This window comes from Sebastes umbrosus, chromosome 3, assembly GCF_015220745.1.
Source record: "Sebastes umbrosus isolate fSebUmb1 chromosome 3, fSebUmb1.pri, whole genome shotgun sequence".
Lineage (NCBI taxonomy): Eukaryota > Metazoa > Chordata > Actinopteri > Perciformes > Sebastidae > Sebastes > Sebastes umbrosus.
The window spans coordinates 19,755,325-19,779,603 of record NC_051271.1 but is presented as its reverse complement, the minus strand read 5'-3'; the positions used below and the strand labels follow the sequence as shown (position 1 = coordinate 19,779,603).

Here is a 24,279-nt window from a genome sequence, read left to right as displayed (position 1 = left end):
ACGAAATCCTCAATTTGAAGAACATTGAAGTGATTCACTGATTACATTTTTTTTTTTATTAAATCAACTTTCTTGAATGATTAGAACTCTTCAGTTTCGTCAACATAAATAAAGTGATGGCGTCTTGACGAATTTGCCAAGAGAATGTAGATATCTAATATGATCTCTTTTTTTTGTAACGATTTAATTAATTTACTATAATAGCATTAAGTGGGAGAGCAAATAGCTTTTCAGACCGCAGTGAAAATGTTGTTTTTGAAAGGCTAAACGCCAACAACTATGGATTGAAGCAGAATATTTCATTAGATTTTGCTTCCAAGAAGCAAAAAATATATCTTTTTAGATAGTTTTCTATACAGACTTTTGTATAAATTATCCAGTAAGTGTGTTATTATGATTTTAGTAATACATGAGCATATCTAATTTTGACAACCTCAGAGCAGACACCTGGTGCACCCCCTGTGATCTTTGGCGAACCACCTCTATGGAAAAAATTGCTATCAGTCAAATTCATCTTTAACTTTGTTTATTGTGCGTTTCGTCTCTTTTTCACAAATAAATTACACTCAAAATACAGATGTAGGGAGGTGGAGAGAGAGTCTTTAACCATAACTGTACAAAAGTACAATATTATCATATGTGTATTACTAACATGATATCAATATTTCATTTTTTAAATATCTCTGTTCTCGTCAGTGCAGGTATATCGCGACATCCCTACCCTCAACTCCTTATCACAATGCTTTCAGTACTTTATCATCAGATTAAAGGCTCTTCAGCGTTGGTTCAGGGGTAGGGTTGAAACGTAATAACCATCTCAGAAAACATTACGGCTTCACAGTATACGGTATTACACTATTATTATTATTTTCAGAATGAGAACAGAATTTGAAACCTGATAAAACAATAGCATGTAACTATAATATGTTACATAACTGAAGCATGTTAGTTTACATGTTAGCAGCACTATAGCATGTTATATTAACTACTAAATGAAAAATAACGTCAGCTGTGAGCTTTTAAAATAATGTCCTATGAATATTAACAATTAACACATACTGAGGGTCCGCGACAGAGCAGCCAGACTGCTTCTGTCTGTATCTTTAACTCACACACTCAATTATGTCAGTTTTTTCAGTACAGTAGATCAGCAAATGTACATGTACTGTTACAACCCTAGTCGGGGGACTCATAAAAGAGAGATTGAAAAAAAGATTTGGTCAAAAACGAAGCAGCAAAGGACGAAACATCTGGATTTTAAGTCCCAAAAATACCGGATCCGACACTTCCCATAATGCAACTCAATAGCATCTTTTCAGTAGACCCTCCCTGCATGATAAACACAATTTTACTTACATGTTAGATTGTTTGAGATGAATTTGCATTGAGTACAGCTACACAGGCAAACAGAAAAAGCAGATAATAGTGCATCTCTTAATGGTGAGCATTGATAAAAATAAAAAAAGTAGTTCCTCAGTCTGTCCACTAGATGTCAGACTGCTCTGATGTACAAAGCTCCACATTTTCCTCCACTCACTGGGAGGTGGAGAGTGAGGAGGTAATCTTTTCTGTTTTCCATCCCATGATAATGACCTTTCTTTTGATCACTTCTTTTGATTAATTTCATCTAATATCTCCATCAGGCAGTCCGCTAAACACGTCATTCATTTACGTAACTTTTATATATTTCTATCTGGCTCCACTGAACATTAAAACTTTATAGAGGGATGACCCAGAAACAAACAAGTGTTTGATGTGGCAGAACAACACATCTCATCTCAACACGGTAGCAAATTTAAAATAAATAGATCCCTTGCTTGTGTATTAAGAGCCTTGTGACACTGTTTTAGGTCCCTCCAGGATGAACCCAGCAGACAGGAAGATTTGATCTGAGTCAGATTAGTGACTTGAGTTTTGAGGGACAGGTGAGACGGATTACGTTTTCTTTTGATGTATCACTAATATGTTTGTAGTGATCGTCCACTTAAGTCTGCGTGAGGACTGTGGCTTCCTACAACTCAGAAACTTCAAATATGAAATATCCATGCTTCACAGAGGGAGTGGGTCGTTACTGCTTTGCAACTCATGTCTCTGTTTTTGTTTTCAAAGTTGAAGTTTAGCCAAATCATGAGATCATAACCAGACATTTCTTATCCCTAATCAGTGATGTTTATATCAAAAATGTCTTAAGAACCTGAAGAATATTGAGAAAGTTAATTCAACCACAGCAAGATGATTTCAGAAACATGTCTGGGTGCTTTTGCGTTATTTTGTGACTATGCTAAAAAAAAACTAATTTGTTAATATAAACAAAATTTGCAAGATACACAGAGCTCCTAGTCAAATCTCATTTGTTTCCGTGGTTTAATATATAACCAAATAACCCCTTTGTGAATAGTATTTTCAGCACATTTTAACGCCAACCTATTTTCTTTTTTCTTTTTGCGGCCGTCTGGTGACTAAATCTAAATGTATGATGATGCTTCAAAGGCCAAGTCCATCAAACACTGTGTGCTGCACACAGCGGGTACAATGAGGAACAGTCTACCCATTAAATAATGTTAGTTATGGCTCGAGATAGCATTGCAGAGATGTACTCCACTTCCTGTTTGTATCTTTGTAAGGCAAATGGTCAGCAATAAATATGACACAACAGCAGGAACGTACAAACTGTTCACTCATTGTTATGAGGAGCTGATAATATCTCTCTAACCGTCGTCCATTAAGCTGATAATATCTGCGCTGTCTGTCCTTATGACTCAACAGCAGCTCAATTATTGTAAATGAAATTTAAATTCAGAGAATGTGTTTTTCATTGAAAGGTTTTGGCTGAACTACAGTCCACATATCACAAGCAGCATGTGGATTATGAATGCTATAAAGTAAAACAGTATTAATTGGAATGATAGAAATTCAATGTTAAGCAGCCATTTCTTTGATTTCTGACCGACGGCACTGACAGTTGGCCGAGTGAAATACTGCAGAATTAAGACGGACAACCGTTCACGCTCACATTCACACCTTCGGGCAATTTAGTGTCCGTTTTTGGACTGTGGGAGGAAGCCGGAGAACCCGGAGAAAACCGTCTCTAACACGGGGGAGAACATGCAAACTCAACACGGAAGAGCCCAATCCCAACCCAGAACCCTCTCACTGTCAGACAGTGCTAACCACTGTACCACCGTGCCGCAAGTGTGAATATAACAGATGGAAATAAAAAGAGGTGGGAAATAAATGTGGCATTCGGAAATAAACGTCACCCTAAATAAATAAAAGAAGTCCTTTGAAAACGTCCGTTTTAAAAATAAAAACCTATATATTGCTCAGATGGATCAATACACCCCACATACACCACTGTGGGGGGGCATAAACTCATATTTGAGCTAATACCAACGGAATATCTAATCTATAATATCTTTAAATATGCTGATAAAAGACTTTCAAATATTGTACTAAAGGCTCTGATAGATTGCAGTATTGAAAACTGGCAAAGTGAAAATTTTGGGTCATGAGGTGAGATATTTATTGATTTTTATTTATTGCGTTTTGTTTTCTGATTTTTCTTAAAAAGGTTTTGTTTCATCACCGTCGTTTGTAATCAGCCGTAATGCTGAGCCCCTCCTTATCCTTATACTCACACATAAATAGATGCTATGACATTTTCCACTACATATTCACGTGATTGTGTACAGTACAATCATCTCTTTGAGTATATCATGTGCTATGTATATCATGTGTCAGGGATCTAATTCTGATGTTGGTGTATTGTTGATTTTGTCTGTGTTTGTGTTAAAAAGCATAATAAAATTATTGTTTTTTTTAACTATTTATTTATTTAACTACCTGGACTCATTTATATGTTTATATATGTATTGCTTCATTTATTTATTTATTTAAAAATGACTTAACTGGCATTTCAAACTCATCACACAGTTTGAGCATGTGGCACAAATGAGGATTAAATAGATATTATTTCATAGGCATATTTATTAATGTATGTATTTATTTATTTAAAATGAACTTAAATGTCATTCCATAGATCACACACACACACACAGACACGCACATGGACAGATAAATTTGTGTACGTACGGTCACATTTCATGCCCTGGTGTATCAGCCCGTAGAGGAGGGAGCCACAGTGGTCACAGAAGGTCGGGCTGGAGTAAGTGTGGACCTTAAACTTGTGTTTACTACGAGGATCCTGCAGAGGCACAAACACAGAGAGGAGACAGAAGGGTTTTGAATTCAATATGTAAAGTAATCCAGGTCATTTCAGTGGAGTTCCTGCATCTGCGGTGTGCTTAGACTCCATTAAAGTTCAGTTGCTCTCAGTTGACCCGTTAGGGTCGGTTCATCTAAATTACTTCCCTCTAGTGGTATCTAACTATGTAGATAATTTAGGGTTTTATTTGCACAGGTTCTAAGAAACACTATATGGCCAAAGGTATGTGGACACTAGAACATATCAGCCATATGTGGGCGTTGAACATCTTACTCCTAATACATGTGGATTATTATGATACTATAACTATAATAAAAGCCAAAGAACATCCACTCTTCTGGGAAGACTTTTCTCGACATTTCAGAGCCTGGCTGCAGGGATTTACTCCCATTCAGATAGGAGTGGTAAACATTTCTTTATGCACCTGGATTTGTGCACAGAGGCATTGTCTCATTAGCCCAACCCGTTCTCATTCCCAGGATGTCAGGCGTTCGATACCGCCACACAACGCATCCTTTCGCAGCGGGATGAGACACACCGGGCTTTGTATTATCTACAATGTAAACCCATCCATGGCAACAGTAAATGCTCATAGAAAGTGTGCCGGGAGCGTGGGGACGTAGTCTAAAGAGTAGTAGTTAGAGTGGTGTGAAAATAGTCGGCAAACACCGTTTCATGTACGTATCATAACAACGGCTTGTATATCCGCCGTCCTCGGTCTTTCAGTTTCCCTTTTTGAATGACGAATACAGACTACCGCAACCTGCTGGTGTGGTGAGTTATTTCATCTCACGCAGGCGCAGAACGTATGTGGTAGTTGGCCGTTGGCTGTTGTCTTTGCGGTGTGTTCAAGTGCAACTTTTAGGCCATGACAAAGGCAACGTTTGGCGACCCAACAGTTAGCCTTCATCGCCGCTATATGATGTGTGTGTCTGTGCCTTTACCAAAAGTGCACTTATCCTCTATTTTCACCATTAAGTTAGTGCATCTGTGGTGAACCGATGCTTGAAATGTTGTTTTTCTATTATAACAGAGAGCTAAAATAAAATTATTGAGAGAGAGAATGAAGTACTTATTGAGGGAGTTTGGAGGATGCTTAAAAATAGTAGACAACGACACAGCTTTGGTGATATAATAAAAACAAAGAAAGACAGAGGAGTTAGAGATTAATAAACATCAGTTATACGACTTCAAAATCCAACGCTGACTCACAAAATGTGTGTGTAAGTGAATGAGAGATGTTGGCTCATTAACCTGAGGCAGCCAGGCAGCACATTTCTCTCTTTACTGACATGTCTCAATGTGATTTAGGGCTGACAGCTCAGCAGGTAACATCTGTGTGTGTGTGTGTGTGTGTGTGTGTGTGTGTGTGTGTGTGTGTGTTCATCTAACAGAAAACACAGGAACTACATAGACACACACACACAAACCCAAAGCCAGTGCTGACCTTGCTAATGTTGTTAATAAACATCACTCAACAGCACTAAATCACTAACTGTGTGTTTAATAAATATCTAACTTGAGCACCAGCGGTCTGCCTCACAGTGGACTGTTTTCTTTACTTACATCGGAGGCAGGTCCCTTGTCGGCCCCCGGACAGGAAAAGGTGACAAATTCATGACAGCGCTTGTGGACCACAAAACAGCACACTAGTGGAGGGGAGAGAGAAAAAAAGAGCAAATGTCAAACTCTGGCTTCCTTGCAATGCCAAATAAGGCGACACAATAGCAACAAAGAGATGAATCAATATGTCAATTATGTGGCATTAGTCAGTGCACAATAGGCTACTCATATATTTCAGCAGTTCCCATTTGTTCCTCCCTTGCTGTTCGACATCTATATTTAGTTTTATTGCTTCAGTTTAGATGATTTTAAATATAACCACAGCATGGTGGGACATCTCGTAATCACGCCCCATAACATTGAAGCTGCTACAGGAAGCGTCAGATGGAGGCAGCAGGCTCGACGCACCTGGTGACTGTATGTTCCTGCTCGCTGCTTGATGTTGTGCTAAAATCATTCAGTGTAGTGACGGACTGAAATAAACACCCTGCGTGCTCTCAGCCTAATATAGAGCATGGCTGCTGATCCTGATCCCCTTTGTGAGGAAATCATTTTTTATCAGGACACTTAACAGACAAAAAGATCTTTGGATGGGTGCTCTCTCTCGCTGGCAGTTTAGACACAAACATACACGCATAAAGGAGAGTTTGTTCAGGAGGTATAGTTTATCCCAGGAACACGTAGGACAAAGTTTAGTTAGTTCATGACCGTCGATCATGAACTAACTATCCATCTTTTTATTAGAAGTCAACCAAAATAAAACAAGAAGAATATTTTGAAGTTAAAAAGTGTAAGTTTAACGTAATGAACAAAATGCAAATTGGGTTAACAGAAATCTCATTTATGTTGGGTTTTTTAAAGAAGAAAATTAAAAACAGGTGGTATGTTTTTGTCTCCCCCTTTCAGATTATTATTTCATAATCCTTTGAAAACTCAGAATGGAGAAAGAAAATCATATTTGGATGAAGTAAAATTATTTTTTAGTTTGGGTGTGTGTTGGAAAAATACAAACATGTGCACATTCCTAAGGTCATGACAGGTGACACTCATTGCCCTTAAGGCCTATTGCCTCCACAGGGTGTTTTGAAGTGGGGTTGTATGAGGTACTTATTCATAGTCAGTGTATTAATTACAGTAGATGACAGTCGCCACGCCCCCAGGGAACTGAAGCCGTTATCTATGCTCTAAAATTACAGTTTTTTTCAATTGAGTGTGGTGGCTTAGGCGAGAGCATAAAGCTGACGGCAAGGTAAAGCAGTGAAATATTCTAAATATTGCGTACACTGAAATAGATTATTTTAAGTGGGCCTTTCTTTTAGGTGTCTAAACTACCTTTTGCGACCCGTCCACAGCAGTACATGCTTTGGTTCTGTGGTGTAACTCCTGTCTGTTTCTCCAAACTGGGGGCGTGCCGACCGTCATCTTCTGTAGGTAACACACTGACTATGGATAAGTACTTCATACAACCCCTTAAAAACACAATGGACTGAAGTACTGTGTGAGTTACGTACATGTTTATACAAGGGCTTACGTCTAGGGCTGCAACATTAAAGCTGATGAATCATTGGTCAGTTTAATCATTTCTGAAGTATCAGACTTCTCGCTTGCATCATCATTCGCATTGAATTGTTTGATAAGAGCTTTGACACGCTAACAGAGTTCAAATCTTGTCTCAATAAATGTATGAAAAAAGTCTGAGGTTTGGTTTCACTTTGAGCATTTTAAAGACAAACCTGATACGCTGAAATGCAACTTTGTTATCAAGTAAACAGTCAAACATTTCAGATGTTACATGTGGTGTTCAGATGTTTTACACTGAAAACAAGATCCACATGTTGAGGTCAGTCAGTTCACATGTGAAAAAAAAATCCCCAGCTGCTTTTTTTATAAAAAGGGACAGAAATTTCATATGTGAATTTCTGTCAATCAGCATTTTACATGCGATACATACAGTATATATGAACATTTGAATTTTGAATTCTGAGAAATTGCAGACAAAGAGATCTAAAATGCTATTAGGTACCAAAATGGTAACAGGAGTTGAGTAGGAGAGACGGACAAGCTGGTCTGATCCATCGCTGTGAATTTCACAACGGCTGCAACAAATGTCCATCACAAGCTGACACACTCAAACAACTCGCTTTGTCCAACCGACAAAAACCCAAAGAGATTCAGTTTGACGAAGAAATCCAGGAAAATATTCACATTTGAGAAGCTAAAATCAGTGATTCTGTTGGTCATATTTTGCTTAATAAGGACTAAAATAATTAATGAATTATCAAAATTGTTGTCATTTTCTGTGGATCAGTTAATCGATTAATCAATAAATAATTTACAGTTGGACGCAGGGTAAAAGGTTGGAGGCTGTTTCTCATAATTACAAGGACAATTTAAAGATGAAAAGGCATCAATAATAACATTATTTAAAAAAGTGGGAACTTTTGAATTGTGTACAGATAATTTAACTAATAATAAATAAATAAGACTATATTAGTTTACATGTGCAGAAACAGTTTCAAACTATATGTAAGTTGCTGTGAGATATGTCTGCTGAAGCTATTAGCTTATTAGTCATAAAATTTTCCAGTAACTATATTGATAATCCTGTAAATCATTAATCAAAAACACCCAACATTTCTATGTTCCAGCTTCAAGGATGTAATGCTTTTCTCTGTTTTATATGTTTTTATATTAAATATTTTGGGGTTTTGGACCATTGGTTGGACAAAACAAGCAATTTGAAGACATCGACTGGGGCTTTAGGAAATCAGAGTGAAATTGATACTTTTGGTTCGTTTTCTTTTTAGTCTGGTTCGGTTTTACTGTGAATTTATCTTTTTCTTCTTGAGAGCTGCCACTTCTATGCAGGCAATCACTCATGTTAACCTGTCGTTTACCTGTGTCCATCTCAACAAATGTCCGCACAGGCAGCCTGCGTTTTGGTTCGCTCGGAAACAGTCCGACACCACCTCTCGCAAACAGTCTTGAATCGGTTGTTTTAGTCCGCACCAGAGTACGATAACTGCGTTCACAACTGCTCAAACGAACTGCACCAGAGTTTGATTAAAACAGTCTAAATGTCGGCTTGTGAAAGCGCCCTAAGAGACTGAATGATTAATCAAGAGTATAATCTGCAAATTAGTTGCAGTCCTAATAGAAAGTGAACAGCACTAATGAGTATTAAACCTTCAGAGGCGGAGAAGGTAGGTTTGATATGTTTGAGCAGAGCTGCTACTGATCCATCAGATCAGTCAGTAAACCTTTAAACTACACAATCTGGTTCAGATGGAAATAAAAGTACAATCCATCCATTTAAATTTTGATCAGCCTCTTCCTACAGACCAAGACGTGAACATGACCAACACCAGAAGTCCATTTAGATAAATAGGGCAGATGTGTCTTCTGTACTGTAGCCTCACATCACTGGTGTATTTTTACATCCGAATCTTTTAACCACTTCCACTTTACAAAGACTTGCAGTCTCGACCTAAAATAGGATTAAGACATCAATACGGTTCAGCGTTATTATGATAATATTAACACACACGTTGCAACAACAACCACAGCAAGAACAAAACACACACACACACACACACACACACACACACACACACAGAGGGTGACATTACGCTCTGGTTTAATCTTAATTATTCACATTGTCGTTACATTTTCATGAGGCACCGTGGCACCTGGCACCACTTTCCACAGCTTTCTAGCAGTTAAGCAACAGAGTGCTTATGTTTGTTCATCATGCATGTGGGTTTATTTGAGCAGGAGAGAGGGTGGGTCACATCAGTGGACAAATGAGCCTACTGTACACTTTGGTTAGCCCAGTTTTGCCTAAAAGGCCTAAAAATACCCACAGATGAACACAAATACAACAGTGATGGTGTAACACTAAACTCTGTCCATCTGTAGCGCCGCTGCACAATGCAAATGAACAAACACACTGTGAGGAGAGAGACTGAAAAAAAAGGGAAACGCAAAAGAGAACGAGACGACAGGAAAAGAAAGAGTGAAGAAGAAATAAAGTCAAACAGAGAGACACGTGTGTGTGTGTGTGTGTGTGTGTGTGTGTGTGTGTGTGTGTGGGCAGGAAGGGATGGGGGCACAGCTGGGTTTGAGGCGATGTGAGGGGGTGGAGGATTCATTTGTGTGTTTGCAGTGTGTCAGAAAGACAGAAACAGAAGTGGAGCAACAGAAAACACAGTGAAGGATTGCAGTCACACTTTATGGCTTTTTGTTCATAAATCTGCTCTGTCACTTACACACACACACACACACCTGTGCACGTGCACACACACACACACTAGTGAAAGACAGGCCTAGTGACCTGCCGAGGAGGTCTTTGCTCTGTTGCCTAGCAACCAGGCTGAACCCTACAGTCGAGTCTACACACACACACACAGCCCCGTTTTATCCGACTGATGGTGATAACAGCAAATCAGAGCCGATCTAAAAAAGACTCCTGCGATGGGCTGCCAGGATGACAGCGGGCCGACAGTTTCACATTAACAGGAGCATCAGGAAGTTCCTCCATCTTGGATGATTACCAGTCCACAAACCACAGACGGAGACACTCGAAATCACCAGTCAGGCCTCAGCATGCCTGAACAAACTGAACCACAGAGATAAGACCTAGCTACCGAACAGCTCTTTAAGGGCGCTTTCTCAATCCAACATTTAGTCCGTTTTAAACAAACTCGGGTGCAGTTTGTTTGTGCAGTTGTGAACGCAGCAATCGTAGTCTGGTGCGCACCAAAACAACCGGTCCGAGACCGCTTGCGAGAGGTGTTCTCGGTCCGTTTCCAAGCGAACCAAACGCAGGCTGCCTGTGCGGACATTTGTTGAGATGGACACAGGTAAACGACAGGTTAACATGAGGACTGATCTGAGGCCTGTACTACAAAGCAGGATTTGGCGTTAGCGAGGTAACTTCAGGGTTAACCCTGGGTTTTCCGTCCTACAAAGGTGGATCACTTCTTACGGGGTAGATCGCCATGGTAACTTATGCTGAACAGCTAACCTGCTCCGGAGCAGGTTATGTTCCAGATAAGAGATCAACTTGTATGAAAGCACCGCCTGCTGACCAATCAGAGCTCAGTGCGCAGATTGTATGTTAACATTAGACACATATGAAGAAGTTACCGTCATAATCCAGACTAAAAATAATACAGCTTCAACTGACAAATAGAGGAAGGACAGCTGGCTGTGTGTTGTGGGTGCTTACCGCTTTGAATTATATTTTCATACTTGTTTTTTAACTTCCTCTTGAGTCCGTTTCACACCGCCAGAGAGGGGGGACGCAGTTGAAAGAAGGTTCAAATAGTCATTAAAAATGTTACTGGGCATGATTAGGTGTAATCCAGTCATCCGTTTTACATTTAAAAGCTATTTATATCTAGACTAGCATATCTGACTTTTGAGTGTTCCGTTAAATTAATAAGTCTGTTAATTTACGCATTCGCACACCGGGAGTTTTTTCATTTGCCAGTTGTTCATCCTGCTTTTAGTCTGGATTATGTGTTTAATCTCTTCGTATTTGTCTAATGTAGTTTGCTCTTCCGTTGTAAAATGTGCCGCTCTGCCTGTCTGTCTACAAATCTGTGGACTTGTCCATGTTAGTGATTGGTCAGATGCTGCAAACACCGCCCCGTTCATGTGACCGCGCTCACAGCCAGATGGAGAAACCCTGGGTTGATTTACCAAGTTGATAACCACCTTCGTAGGACGGCTTAGCGGGATCTGGTTTGTTAGGGTTAGTGAAGCCAGATAACAAGAAGACACCCTGGGTATGCTGAACACGCTTCGCGATACCGGCCTCTGGACTTCTGCTGAGGTCTGATGTTTGTTTGACGTCTGGGCCAAAAAGAACATACAGAATATGCTAAATAGAGTCCAAAAAAAATACTGAATATATAAAGTAATTCGAGATAAATTGGAGGTAGATCAGTTCCGAGTCAAAGTGAAAAGAACTTCAAAAGTAATATATCCGTGATTCCCTGCATAGAAATGGCAGCTCTCAAGATAGTAAAGATAAATTCACTTTTTCATACTCGCCCCTCAGCAAATTAATGTTTTTATTTGGTCGGCTTTAATTTGTGTACTGTGAAACTGAACCAGACTAAATATAAAACAAAACCCAAAGTATTAATGTCACTCTGATTCGGACTAGACAGACGGACTATGGCTTGTGAAAGCTCCCTAAAAGACTAACGCTAACGGCACGTTCACATATTTAGGCTGCGATTAATGAGTCAGACAAAATGTTCACGTCAGCCTCTTATGGACGCGATGCAGACGTCCACACAGAGCCTTCATGTACACCCTGTGATGACGATATTTAAGTCATGCGGATCACGCACTTGCGAACGCGAAAAGTATAACTTCAGCTTTAGTCGCAATTCTGAGCTGGAGATATCGGGCAGCAATTTCTAAAGAGATTTCTTACAGTGAATATATCTCCCAGTTGGTGAAAAGAACAATAGAAATGTCAACTAACTTTTGGCAAAGTCTTCGTCAGTTACATCTAAAGAAATATCCAATATTAACACTACAACAATGGATACAGCTAATTTAAAAGGAGTTTGTATCTGGTTCTGCTTCTAAACACTGAACACTGAAGAAGAAGCCATTTTAAAAGCTGCTAAATGCAAGCTTGAAAGCATTTCTGTTGACTACACACGGCTCTCCACATGGCGGCGGCTGAGCAGGTGGCTCACAGCTAACGGTGCTAACAGTGCAAACAAGGCAACAGTGCTGACAGAGCTAACAGTGTTAACGTCAGTGGGAACCGGAGGATGGGTGCTACCCTTCTACGACGCCGCCGTCGGTCGGGACAGCGTTATCAGCTGTAACCGCCGTATGAGAGCAGTGCAGAGCAGCGGCCATGAGCTAGCCTGTGTGGCACGCTCCCATTCACGAACATGCACTAAAAACACACACGGCCGGCCTGCTGATGTCAACAAAGCACAGAGAAGCTCTGATTACAACACACACAGAGGGAGAGTGACTTCATTCTCTGCTCAGGTAGACACTGGCCACTTGGGGGCATTGTAATAACTTGATTTTCATCTAAATCTAATTAAAATCGAATAAGACTTTTTGGATCCATCGATTGGATGCCTTAAAGTATCCTGGTCTTAATGAGGATATAGACTTTGCTTTGCATAGACATGCTTTCTGTGAAAAATAAATATTTATGTATATTTTTTAATGATTTAGCCACTACAATAAAGGCTTTTTAATATATTTCTTTCTTCGCTATCACTTGTTTTAGTATTTCAGAGTGCCTGGATTGCCTTCCTTTCTATCCCTGTTTTTTTCCCCATTTTCCAAGAGCACCGACACGTTTTGTCTTACGGTTGAATACACAGAGTAACCAGTCATCTCCCTTTCCACAAAATCTAATTAATTTAATTAATTTTATACATCGCCCAGCCGTACTTTGACACCTAACAGAAAACACCCGGGCCCTTTTCTATTTCTTCATATGTGGCTGCTGAACTACTCCAGGCTAACATGATTCTGTCAAAGAGACTTTTCAAATTAAATATTTGTTATTACTAAAAGGAGGACAGAAATGGAGATCCATCAGAAATGTTCCTTTAACATGCGAGCGTCTGAGTGGGTGGACTGGTTTGACTGACAACGAAGCATTCAGGGGAATCTGACAACTCAAAGACTGAGATACAGTGTAAACAAATCTCGGATAGTAACTGGCTTGCAAGCTTGTTGTTTTTTCTCCCTTGTACATATTCTTTAGTCTTTGACAGTCAGGAACGAGCATAACCTTACGACTGAGTAAATACTATTATCTTAACAGAGCTATGCTGCGTATAGTGAAGAGGAAGCGCTGGTTATCTCTATGCTATATAACATGCACAGTGTTTGTCACATGACTTGGATCAGTTGAGTTCATATTGACAGCTATCAGCAAGTAAATCACTGAGTCTAATTAATCAGTGTAAGGCAAATATCTGCTTGTATTGGTAGAGCTGAAACTTCTGCAGTTAATTCATTAATAAGGTAATTGACAGGAATGACAATTTTGATAACTGATCACTCGTTTAGGTTCAAGTTTTCTGTGTTTTACTGTATCTTTGTAAATTAGTACTGTGGGTTTTTGGACTGTAAGTAACAAATTAAGCATATTGAGAAGAAATTAGATAATTCATATGAAAAATGATCATTAGTTGCGGCCCTACCGATAAGTAAACCAATAATCTGTCTAATCGTAATACAGATTGTTTTAGAAAAATCACATGAACCCCAAAAACTGGTTGATGCCGAAAATCAATCTGTTGTCTTTTGTTCATTTCATCTTCATCTCACAACAATCAGTGCAGTTTTCCAGACATATTAACATCCAGTCAGCCGTCCTGATATCTGACGCACTGACGCTGGAAAGATCTGTCGGCTTTAAAATTCATTGTGAAGCAGTTTACTGTAGAGCAGTCACTGCGCTGCGGACAGGCGTACTCTAAAATCTGTGTTTGTTTTCTCGGCCACAGTGTCACAAACGTATCTTGTAATCGATATACTTAGACTGGCTGGCCTGTCATCCAATCAATAGCAAAGATACTTCTTCAACAACTGAACAGTCAATAATCAGGATTAAAAGTCAACCACAGCCTTGATCCAATCAATAACAATGACACTTCAACAAGGGGAAACAAGCAGCATTTTTTAAGATTATTCTTCCAGTGTTTGAGTCTTTTCATTTGTAATGTGGGCATTTAAACTCTTACACATACTCAAGATTTGCACATTTGATCATTCTTAGTTCTGTTGAAAAGCAGATTATATCTGTTGCCGCAAAGACCGGAGACCAGCGGGGCGAGAAGTGGACAGATCAGTGGAAATAACCAGCTTCCTCAACAAGACTACAAGAAATGTTTCGCTCCAGTCAACTTTTGGTGTAAGAGCAGATGTGACGCAGCTGCAACCCAATAAGAACATACTGGATGATAAAACACTGACTGATTAAAACACTGAATCCTTCTGTGTTTTCAAATGTCCTCTATATTACTGATTAGATTAACATGCATGGATTTAGAGCACTTTGGACTGAAATATCTCAATTAGGGATGCATTGATACCAATAATCGGATCGGATATCGGGCCGATACTGACTCAAATAGCTGGATCGGCGAACGATGACAATGGGGTCGACATATTATATTAAATTTTATGTTTATATACTATATACATTATATGCTGGAATTTTAATTCCTGTTTAAGTTTTGATCAATTTGTTGCTGCATTAAAAAGGTTTACACTTGAATTGTAATTCCTGATCCTTTTGAAGTTTTTTGGTGTACGATTTATTATTTTAATTATAAATAATTCACAAAATTTACATCTATGTATTTGTTACATTTTGTTTTACAAAGTTATGAAAGCCATGTTTAAGTCAAGCCTGATGTTAAAAGAATGATCCCAGTCACTTTAACACAGTGAGGCATACAGCTCGTTAATTAAACACTGGTATCGGATCGGTACTCAGTATCGACTGATACCCAAAGCCCAGTTATCGATATCGGTATCAGGATCGTTGCATCCCTAATCTCAACAACTACTGGATGAATTACCATGATATTTGTTCCAGATATTCATGGCCCTCAGGGGATGAACTAATACCGACTTTGGTGATCCTCTGACTTTCCTTCTAGCACCATCATCAGGTCCAAATTTTAATTTGTCCAGTACTTTGGTTTTTGATCAAATACCAGCTAAACTAATGACATTCCCATCAGCCTCAGCTGTACTTTGTGTCTATTTCTAATAAGCAAATGTAACCATTCGAACATGCTAAACTAAGATGGATAACGGGTAAACATTATACCTGCTTAACACCAGCATGTTAGCATTTAGGTCAAAGCAGTGCTGTGCTGCTAGGTTTTCGCCTGTCAGCGCACATCAAAATTGTTCTAACTATGCGGATGAAGATGGGTGGAGAACATGGAGAACTTTGAGGAGCTTTGAAAAGCTTTGTTGGTTTGATGCCAGGAGAAACCCGCAGGGAGTGTAAAAGATCTAAATGTTTCCTTGTCACAAGTCCACGTCAGCTCATGTTCGTGCGGCCGTCCTTTCGGAGACAAGGAACGATGAAGCTTTAGTCTTGCTACCAGTGGACGGGCGTGTGCACGAGACGAGCACGACTTCGACAGTTTCACGGGATTGTGCCCACTTGTTGCTCCACTTGTCCGATCATCTGCGCCTAGATTTGTCGCGGTAGTCGGTGTTACCGGTATTACACGATGGTCGGGCCCACACCGATTACATTACGTCCCCACCGTTGTTTTGCTTTTTTTTTACAGAAATAAAACCCATTTAGTTCATTTTATTACGCGGCTGTGATGAATACTGGATTCTGATTGGTCAATCACGCCGTTCTGCGGTCTGTAATTTCTTGATAGCAAACCGTTGCCATGTGCGCAGCTCTGATATCAGACTCTGGCGGACCGTTTTTGTGTCAAAATATTGATTTCTTAAGTAAGTAGCCATATAATAACTGTCATGGTTTACTGGGACACTTAAACATAACAGAACCATTAGATAATTAATGTTATCAGGTTTTCCAACTATAACAAGTTAAAACGTCTGCAGTGAAAAAGGCCTTTGTAGGAACATAATAATACCAACCGCTACCAATAACTGGTTTCTTGATTAAATGCTTCTTTTCAGCATCTTTTTCCAATTTAAAGACAAACATTTTATAACAATTTGCTGATTTTAAAAGAAGTTTGTTTTTAATTTGTGTGAAAAAAAAGTAGTTTTTGCTTTTCAAAATCAGAAAATGTCTTGTGAAACTTTCCCTCAACCCATCTGATATGACGACCGAGAAGAAAGTTGACCTTCTAACCTCTCAAATATAAACTCTGATCAGACATCTGGATCTCTCTTAAGCAGGAAATGAGCTGAAAGAAACTTCCTCTTTTTGCTGTCAGTGCACACATACAGATACATTATAATAAAAGGATAAGTTGAAAGCAGGAAAGAAAGAAGAGAAAGCTTCACCTGTAGAACAGGTATTCAAAACACACCCACAATGCAACAGAAGACACCATTGTCACGACACAAACACATGTGCAATACAGAGTCTCAAACACACAATCTGACGCACACGTCAGAACAAGTCTAAACCACGTCTGACATTCCTCATGACCAAGAAGTGAACTGTTTTCATACTGAACTCTATCTACACTCTTCCTGTTCCTCTCGCTCTCTTTAAGACACCACCGTTCACACAGCTCTCCCACTTTTCTCTCGTGTTAGGTCAAATAAAGGAAAAGAAAATCCACTGACTGCATATTTAGGCATATACATTTCAAATGAACAGGACTCACAAACTGTTTCTCTCTATTTTCTGGTGGCTCAAAGGCTGGTCAAAAGACAGGTTGGAAAGCGAATCCCTTTTTGTGTTTCAACAGCATTTAAATCACTATATTTCACTGTCAAGTAGGTCTTATTTACGAGTTGAAATATAGTCATGAAATGCTGTTTAAGCAACGCCTAAAACAAATCTTCCCGGTTTTATCCTGTTATGACCTGCAAGTCCCCAAATCAAAGCCATCTGCCACAACATGTTCAAACGAATCTTACCTTTGAGGTTAGAAACAGAAGTTGTGATATGAGCATGTCATGGTTTTATGTTTAAGCAGTTGTGATACACTCAAAAGCTCCAATATGGCTAATAATTGACCTTGAGGTGATTGTTTTGCCAACTGCAGTTTCAAGAATGAATATCCAATCTCAACTTTTAAGCAAACATGAGTCCTTAAAGCTGCAATGTGTAAACTCTGGCCACAAAATAAATAAAAAAAATAACACTGCCGTCTTATCTTATCTGTCTTCATGAGAGCATGCCGCAGCTCTGGGAGACGGACCTTCAGTTAGCGGCTGTAGAAACTCAAATTCAGCCAGCGCAAACCCCAGTGCCAGGGGTCTGATACCAGGGGACTGATCCCGGGGGTCTGATATCAGGTGACTAATCCCGGAGGACTGATCCTGGGGGATTGTCCCCGGGGGACTGATCCCGGGGGACTGCTCCTGGGGGACTGCCCCGACTCCCCACTGGATGAGCAAACTTTCTGTTGCAGCCGTTACACAGGTCAGTGCCAGCCGCTGTGACTCCCAGCGCTGAATTTAATCATATCAATCAATAAATCAAATTTTATTTCTAGACCACATTTCATACGACAGACGTAGAATCAATGTGCTTCAATTCAAGCTAACCGAAGGTCCGTCTTCCGGATAATTTCATCTCTCCACCTGACTCTCAAATGCGTCATTGTCAGTGAAAAGGAAAAGAAAACCCAATAAAATAAGACTCACAAGCTGTTTTTCATTGTTTTCTACCGGTCATACCAGGAGAATCTGATTTGGTGGCAGGTCAAAGTCTGCCATTTAAATGATGCTTCAACAGCATTTAAGGGTTAATATTTCAATGTGAAGTAGGGCTGTAACTAATGTTCATCTGTCAATTAGTTGTTTAATCTATAAAATGGCCATAAATGCCCATCCGCTTCCCAGAGCCTGGGGTGGCATCTTCAAATGTCCAAACAGTAAAAAACAAAACAAAGATATTCAGTTTACAATCATATAAAACTCAAAAGATCAATCGATTATCAATATAGTTGACGACTCATTTTCTGCCTATTGACTAATTGATTAATCGACAGGCAGGTCACAGCTACACATTAAAATATAGTTGTTTGAATGCTGTTGAAACAGCAAAGAGTTGGTCAGTTAACTTTATTTCTGTCCTACCAACATTTGGGATTATAAAACGGTGCTGTATGTCAGACACAAAGACAGACAGCAATCCTTATAACACTATACTGTATATACACATGATCATAACTTCAGGTAGCATATATTTATGTAATAAATATAATAGCAGAAGAAAGAAAAACAGCTGCTTTTATTCTGGTAAAAGGTGTTTTCATTATTTCCCATGATGTTTCCAACTTCAATGTTTCGTATGTGAATGATCTGTTCAATATACTAATACTACTAAAAGGGGATAAGAGCAAACAGAATGGGCCTCATTCATCGAGATGGCACATTGTGTGTTTTCTTCTTTCAGATCAACATACAGTTACAGCATTAAGTGGTACAATATAGTATCAGATCTCAATTATTTGTACCCTTAATGTATAAAAACTCTGCTTAGCAACCAAAATACGACCAGTTTTAACATAGGTCTTTTGTAAATCACCCAATCAACACTTCCTGAGATTTTAACTCTCATGTTAGGTCACAATAATCTAATGACATGCGTGTGTAGGCAGATATGTTTTAAAATGAATGGGACTCACAAGCTGCTCTTAACTACCACGTATCCTTCAACCTGCGCGTCATCAAATCAGTTCTTAACGGGTATTTGAGGTGAAGATTTGTTTCATCCATATTTAAATTGAAATTACATAATTCCTATTTATAGCTTCAATGTGAACACTGAACACAACAAGAAACCTTTTGACCCCTTCACAAAATCCTCAAAATCTACACCATTTCTTGTTATTAATCCTTAACTATTCTCTCAAGTTAGATTTAATTAAGGCCCCTTTTCCCACCAAAAAACTCACTTCTGATTAAGCCATAGTTTAAGTTAATTACTTGTTATACTGTAGGTTCAATGTGACCATTGATCACAACATCACAAACAACCTTTTGACCCGTTTCACATAACAATCCTCTCCATCTTGCCATTCACCAACCTCCAACTATTCTCTCAGGATCTGGTCAAATTAAAGGGAAAAACTCAAATAACTGTTGAGGTAGATCCGGTTCAAATGAACATTACTGACTGTTTTCTTACTGCTATAACCCAGTCAGCGTCGATTTGGGGATCTACTGGTCAAAAGACATCTGAGTGAAAATAAGGGCCTATCAACACTTTGAGATATAGTCATCAAAACACAACGTTATAAAGTCATTTAGATGTCTAAACAAGCACACTTCTCAACCAAATTTAGCTGAAGTTATTAGACTGAGTTAACCAGATATTAGAGCTGCAACTATATTTGTTATTGATTAATCTGCTGATTATTTCCTCAATTAAAGTCGAAGTGTGTAGGATTTGGTGGCATTTGGCGGTGAGGTTGCAGATCGCAACCAACTGAAACTTCCCCCGTGTGCCAAGAATATAGGAGAACTTGTTTACTTTATCAAATGTCTTTCTTTTCTCAGACCAACAACAGCAACAAAATCCTCAAATATTCAATTTATTGTAAGAATATAAGAAAAGGAGCACGTTTTCACATTTTAGAATCAGATTTTTGGACTATTTGTTTGAAAAATCACATCAACGATTAAACAATTATCTACATAATTGCTAAATAGTTTTATTTCGATTGACTAATCGATTAATCGACTTAAGGTATCTGCATTCACGTGGGTGCCTCAGTCCGGACGGACCAACATTCAATAGAAAAGTAAACTGGACGCTTGTTTGTATTCCTCGTCCTTGGTCCTTTCTTGTTAAGAGCTCGCACACACTCTTTTAATTTTTTTACTTTTCATGTTGTTCTGGCAAATACAACAAACAACGGAGTTCATTTTATTGTCGTCCGGAGGTTTTCTAGTTTGTATGTGTGGAACGTGTCTGTATACGCTAGGCTTGTCGCGGTAGTCGTGTTACCGGTGTTACACGGTGGTCGGGCACACGCCGATTACATCACGTGCCCACCACCCCACCGTCGTTTTGCTTTTGTTAAGGAAATAAAACCCATTTAGTTCATTTTGGCATATCAGCGCTGTGTTATCAATAGATAGTCTGACGGCGGACGCTACAATCTGACAGTGAATGCATCTGCTCCGTAAGAGTAGCAGGAGTCATATTTCACAAACACGGGGGCGAGAGAGTTGACAGACCCAGAGATGGCGGAGGATTTGGTGTTGAAGTGAAAAGCAAACACGCCTATTTGGAGCTGTTGCCCCCGCGACCCGACCCGAGATAAGCGGTTGAAGATGGATGGATGGATGGATGGCCTATTTGGCAATATTTCAGATGTAAACCCAATGCTATCAGGGAACCACAACGTTAATGAGGCAATCGGCGCGAGGAGGACGGAGCGGTCACAGCCGGTGTCCGCGGCGCAGCTGCGCCAGGTAAACACCTGCAGCCTCGTAGCAAAAGCTCTACTAGAGAGGCCAGACACACCACCACCCGACGGTAAAGATCAAAGTAAGCGCTCTACATATATTGAGTGTCATCTTTTTTTGTAAAATGTCCGGTGTAATCGGTAACACCGGTGTTGTCATAAGTTTATTAACCATCCTTGAGTAAGATCAAGTTTTAACTGGTGCAGCTCTACCAAACTTATTCTAATTTATTTACCAATTTAGCTCCATGACAGCTGAGCAAACGGCATCCATGAGATGTGGTTGAAAGCTCTGAGAAAAAGCCAGTAAGTGCACCCTAGACGCCTCAACCCTTTGACCTGCCACTCACCAAATCAATGCTCACTGGGGAGCTTTATTGATTAATGGATTAACTCCTTTCTATATCTTCAGTGTGAACAATGTTCACTGACTCTCAACATCACAAACAACCCTTAGACCACTTTGTTGTATAAGAGGCCGTCTACGAATTTAAGAGTGATCACTTAACGGTCGGAAACTCACCACGAAACCCGACCTGACGGCAGCTCTACCTGTGCAAGGCTCCGATTGGTCTGTGCTCTCTTAAAGTGTGCTATCAGCTCAGGTTAAATCGCCACACGCTATAGCTCACTAGTCCAGGAGGCCGCGTGCAATCACTCAAGCACATCAAGTGTTAATTTTCTGTACCGCCAATGCATTTCCTGTAAAACCACTGGAGCTGCCGAGAAGCCTGTAGCCTCAGGACTTTTTGTTTTACTTCTAATGAAATGACACATCAATGAATTCTTAAGAAAGAGTGGAAACAACTGGTCTAAAAAAAAAAAAAAAAACACAAGGATGCATGGTCACATGACTGGAGCCAGATGGGTCAGTGACGAGGAGGAAGTGATACCAGCGAGCACAACATTTGCTGCATTACTGTAGCGTTGCATGTGATTGAGGGGTGTCACTATGCTGCTGAGAGGGGCCTGTTTATGAAACCATTTTGTGTGCAGAGGTAGACACCCACCCGTCAACCACAACCAGCCACCCACCCACCCACACACACACACACACACAAATCCACCACTTTACAACCCCAATCAGGCTCGATGTTAAAAATAAAAAAAAGCTTGAGAAAATCTAACTTCCTGGTGTGTCTTCCTCCCATTTCTCCTCGGCCAAAACCAGACGTGTCAGCTTTCACCACTCCGCCGACTCTCTTCTACTCTTACATCTCACACTCGTCTCTTCAAGCCTGAGTGTTCTCACTCTCATTTATCACTGCTGGCAAGCACCTGCATTGAGTTTGACACCTGCCTGCCAACACACCAACACACACCGTCAACGAAAAGAGCCAACAGGTCACTCTAAACAGTGTGCAAGACCTGCGGCCCCCCTTGAACACAACAAACACACAAACACTCCTTCAGACAGTGAACATCCGTCTCCACACACCCACAGCCATATGCAGCAGAGGGGATTTGTGAATGAGCTGCTGCATGCTGCTGCTGCTGCTCTTACCTTGGCACTGGAATCCCTGTTTCCCAAAGCCCCTGTGGAAAAAGAAGAAGACAGGGATGTCAAGTCAAGTCAAATTTATTTCTATAGCACATTTAAAACAACATGAGCTGATCAAAGTGCTTTACAGACATAGGCAGAATAAAAAAACAGGTCAACAGAGCAAACACAAAACCACACACACATCCACAAGACAGAGACCAAGATCAAATCCATGAGTAAAAAGACTGTTAGAGAAAAACATCTGATACAAGACAGGGTGAAGTTTAATTAAAAGTTATTCTACAAATTTTCTCACTTAAATTGATAATAGGATTTAATCAGCTAAATGCTTGTGGTTTGTACGAACAACTAAAATAAAGCCATTGAAAAAAAATAGTCATTTGTTAAGAAATAGAGTCATTTAAGCTAAAGTTTTTGAACACCTTGCTAATCCCACAGCAGAGATCTCTCTCCCTGCATATAGGCCATTTTCTGACCAAAGTGCTTTACAGACATAGTGCAGAATAAAAACAGGTCAACAGTGCAGACAACAAAATCTCACACATCCACAGACAGAGACCAAGGTAAAGACTGTTATAATGAGCATTTATATAAAAGGCCAATTAGTAATCACAATTCAAGTTCATTCAAAAGCCAAAGGAAAGAGGGGGGTCTTGAGCTGTGCTTTGAAAGACTCTGTATAGAGGGAGCAGATCTGATGGGTGAGATTTTTGGGGGGATTCACAAGAGGATGCACAATGACGCATGCACGCACACACACACACATCAACACACACACATCAACACACAGCTGCAGCAACAGTGGGGCCCTGTGTCCGTGCATCTCCAGCTGCATTCCTCCACCAGACCTCCAGTTTCAGAGATAGATGGGTGTTGCAGTAAAACGCCGTGCATGCAGCCGCAGCAGCAGTGACTGCTCTGCGGCTGCACACAACAACACATCCACCTCTCCGACACTGTCGCATTGTGGAGGAACAGGAGGGAGGAGGAGGAGATGATGGCGCATCGCGGTGTTTTTGACAATGACAATGAATGAAACACTGCGGTGTGTCAGTGTGTGGAAGAAGAAGGAGAAGGAGGAGGAGGCCGAGCAGCAGCAGCAGCAGCAAGTGAATCACCTGTGTCCTCATTCACACACTCACCAGATGAAGTCCGTGCAGTGGCTGCAGAAGGTGGGCTGCTTGAAGAAGCGCGCGATGAACTTGTGGTTCTTCACCTCGTGCACGTTCTTCTGGCGGAGGGCTCCCTGGCGGGCGAAGCCGCGCGCGCTCTCCGGTGCCTCTCCGTCGCTGCCGGGGTCAGCCATCTTAACGAGGAAGAAGAGGCGGCGGCGGCGGCGGCGGACCGAGAGAGAGGGACGACGAGGGGTGAGGAGACAGAGCGACAGAGACGGTGCAGGTGGTGCCTCCTCCTCCTCCTCTTCCTCCTCTTCCTCCTCTCCGCCCCGCTGACCGCCTCGGTGTAGCTCGTGCTGCCGGTGTTGTTATTTATCGGTGTGCGTCCAGCTGCTCTTCTCTCGGTGCTGCTGCTGCTTCTTCCGGCGGGTCCGCGTGCCGCGCCGCGCGCCTTCTCTTCCCTGTTCTCACAGTGTGTTTAGCCTACAACTCTCTCTCTCTCTCTCTCTCTCTCTCTCTCTCTCTCTCTCTCTCGCGCGCTCTCTCCTTGTTGTCAAAAACTACCAGATGTGAGAGTGTGCGCGCAGTTGTTTACACACACAACTATGAAGCAGTCCTTGTCAACAGCATCACAAGTTAAAGCACATACTATATACTATGATGACACATGATGATGCAGGAGACACACACACCCACAAGGCTGGATCACTGTAATAACCCTAGGGCCCTATAGACTCAGGGGCCCCCAATAGGTTTCGG

General features: G+C 40.6%; 1 protein-coding gene across 2 annotated transcripts in view; it reads right to left on the bottom strand.

The window, feature by feature from the left end:
- The window catches only part of LOC119485318 (protein kinase C beta type), a 39,583-nt gene extending 15,530 nt beyond the window's left edge, over window positions 1–24,053 (bottom strand). Inside the window, exons 1-4 of one of the 2 annotated variants that reach the window (XM_037764825.1) lie at window positions 23,548–24,053; window positions 22,406–22,437; window positions 5,792–5,874; window positions 4,093–4,204 (exon numbers count right to left, since the gene is read on the bottom strand). In XM_037764825.1, coding sequence (XP_037620753.1) covers window positions 4,093–4,204; window positions 5,792–5,874; window positions 22,406–22,437; window positions 23,548–23,711 — 391 coding nt within the window. In that variant the 5' untranslated portion in view covers window positions 23,712–24,053. The remainder of the gene's footprint in view (window positions 1–4,092; window positions 4,205–5,791; window positions 5,875–22,405; window positions 22,438–23,547) is intronic. The other variant, XM_037764824.1, reaches the window with a different exon arrangement.
- Between the last annotated feature and the right edge of the window lie 226 nt (window positions 24,054–24,279).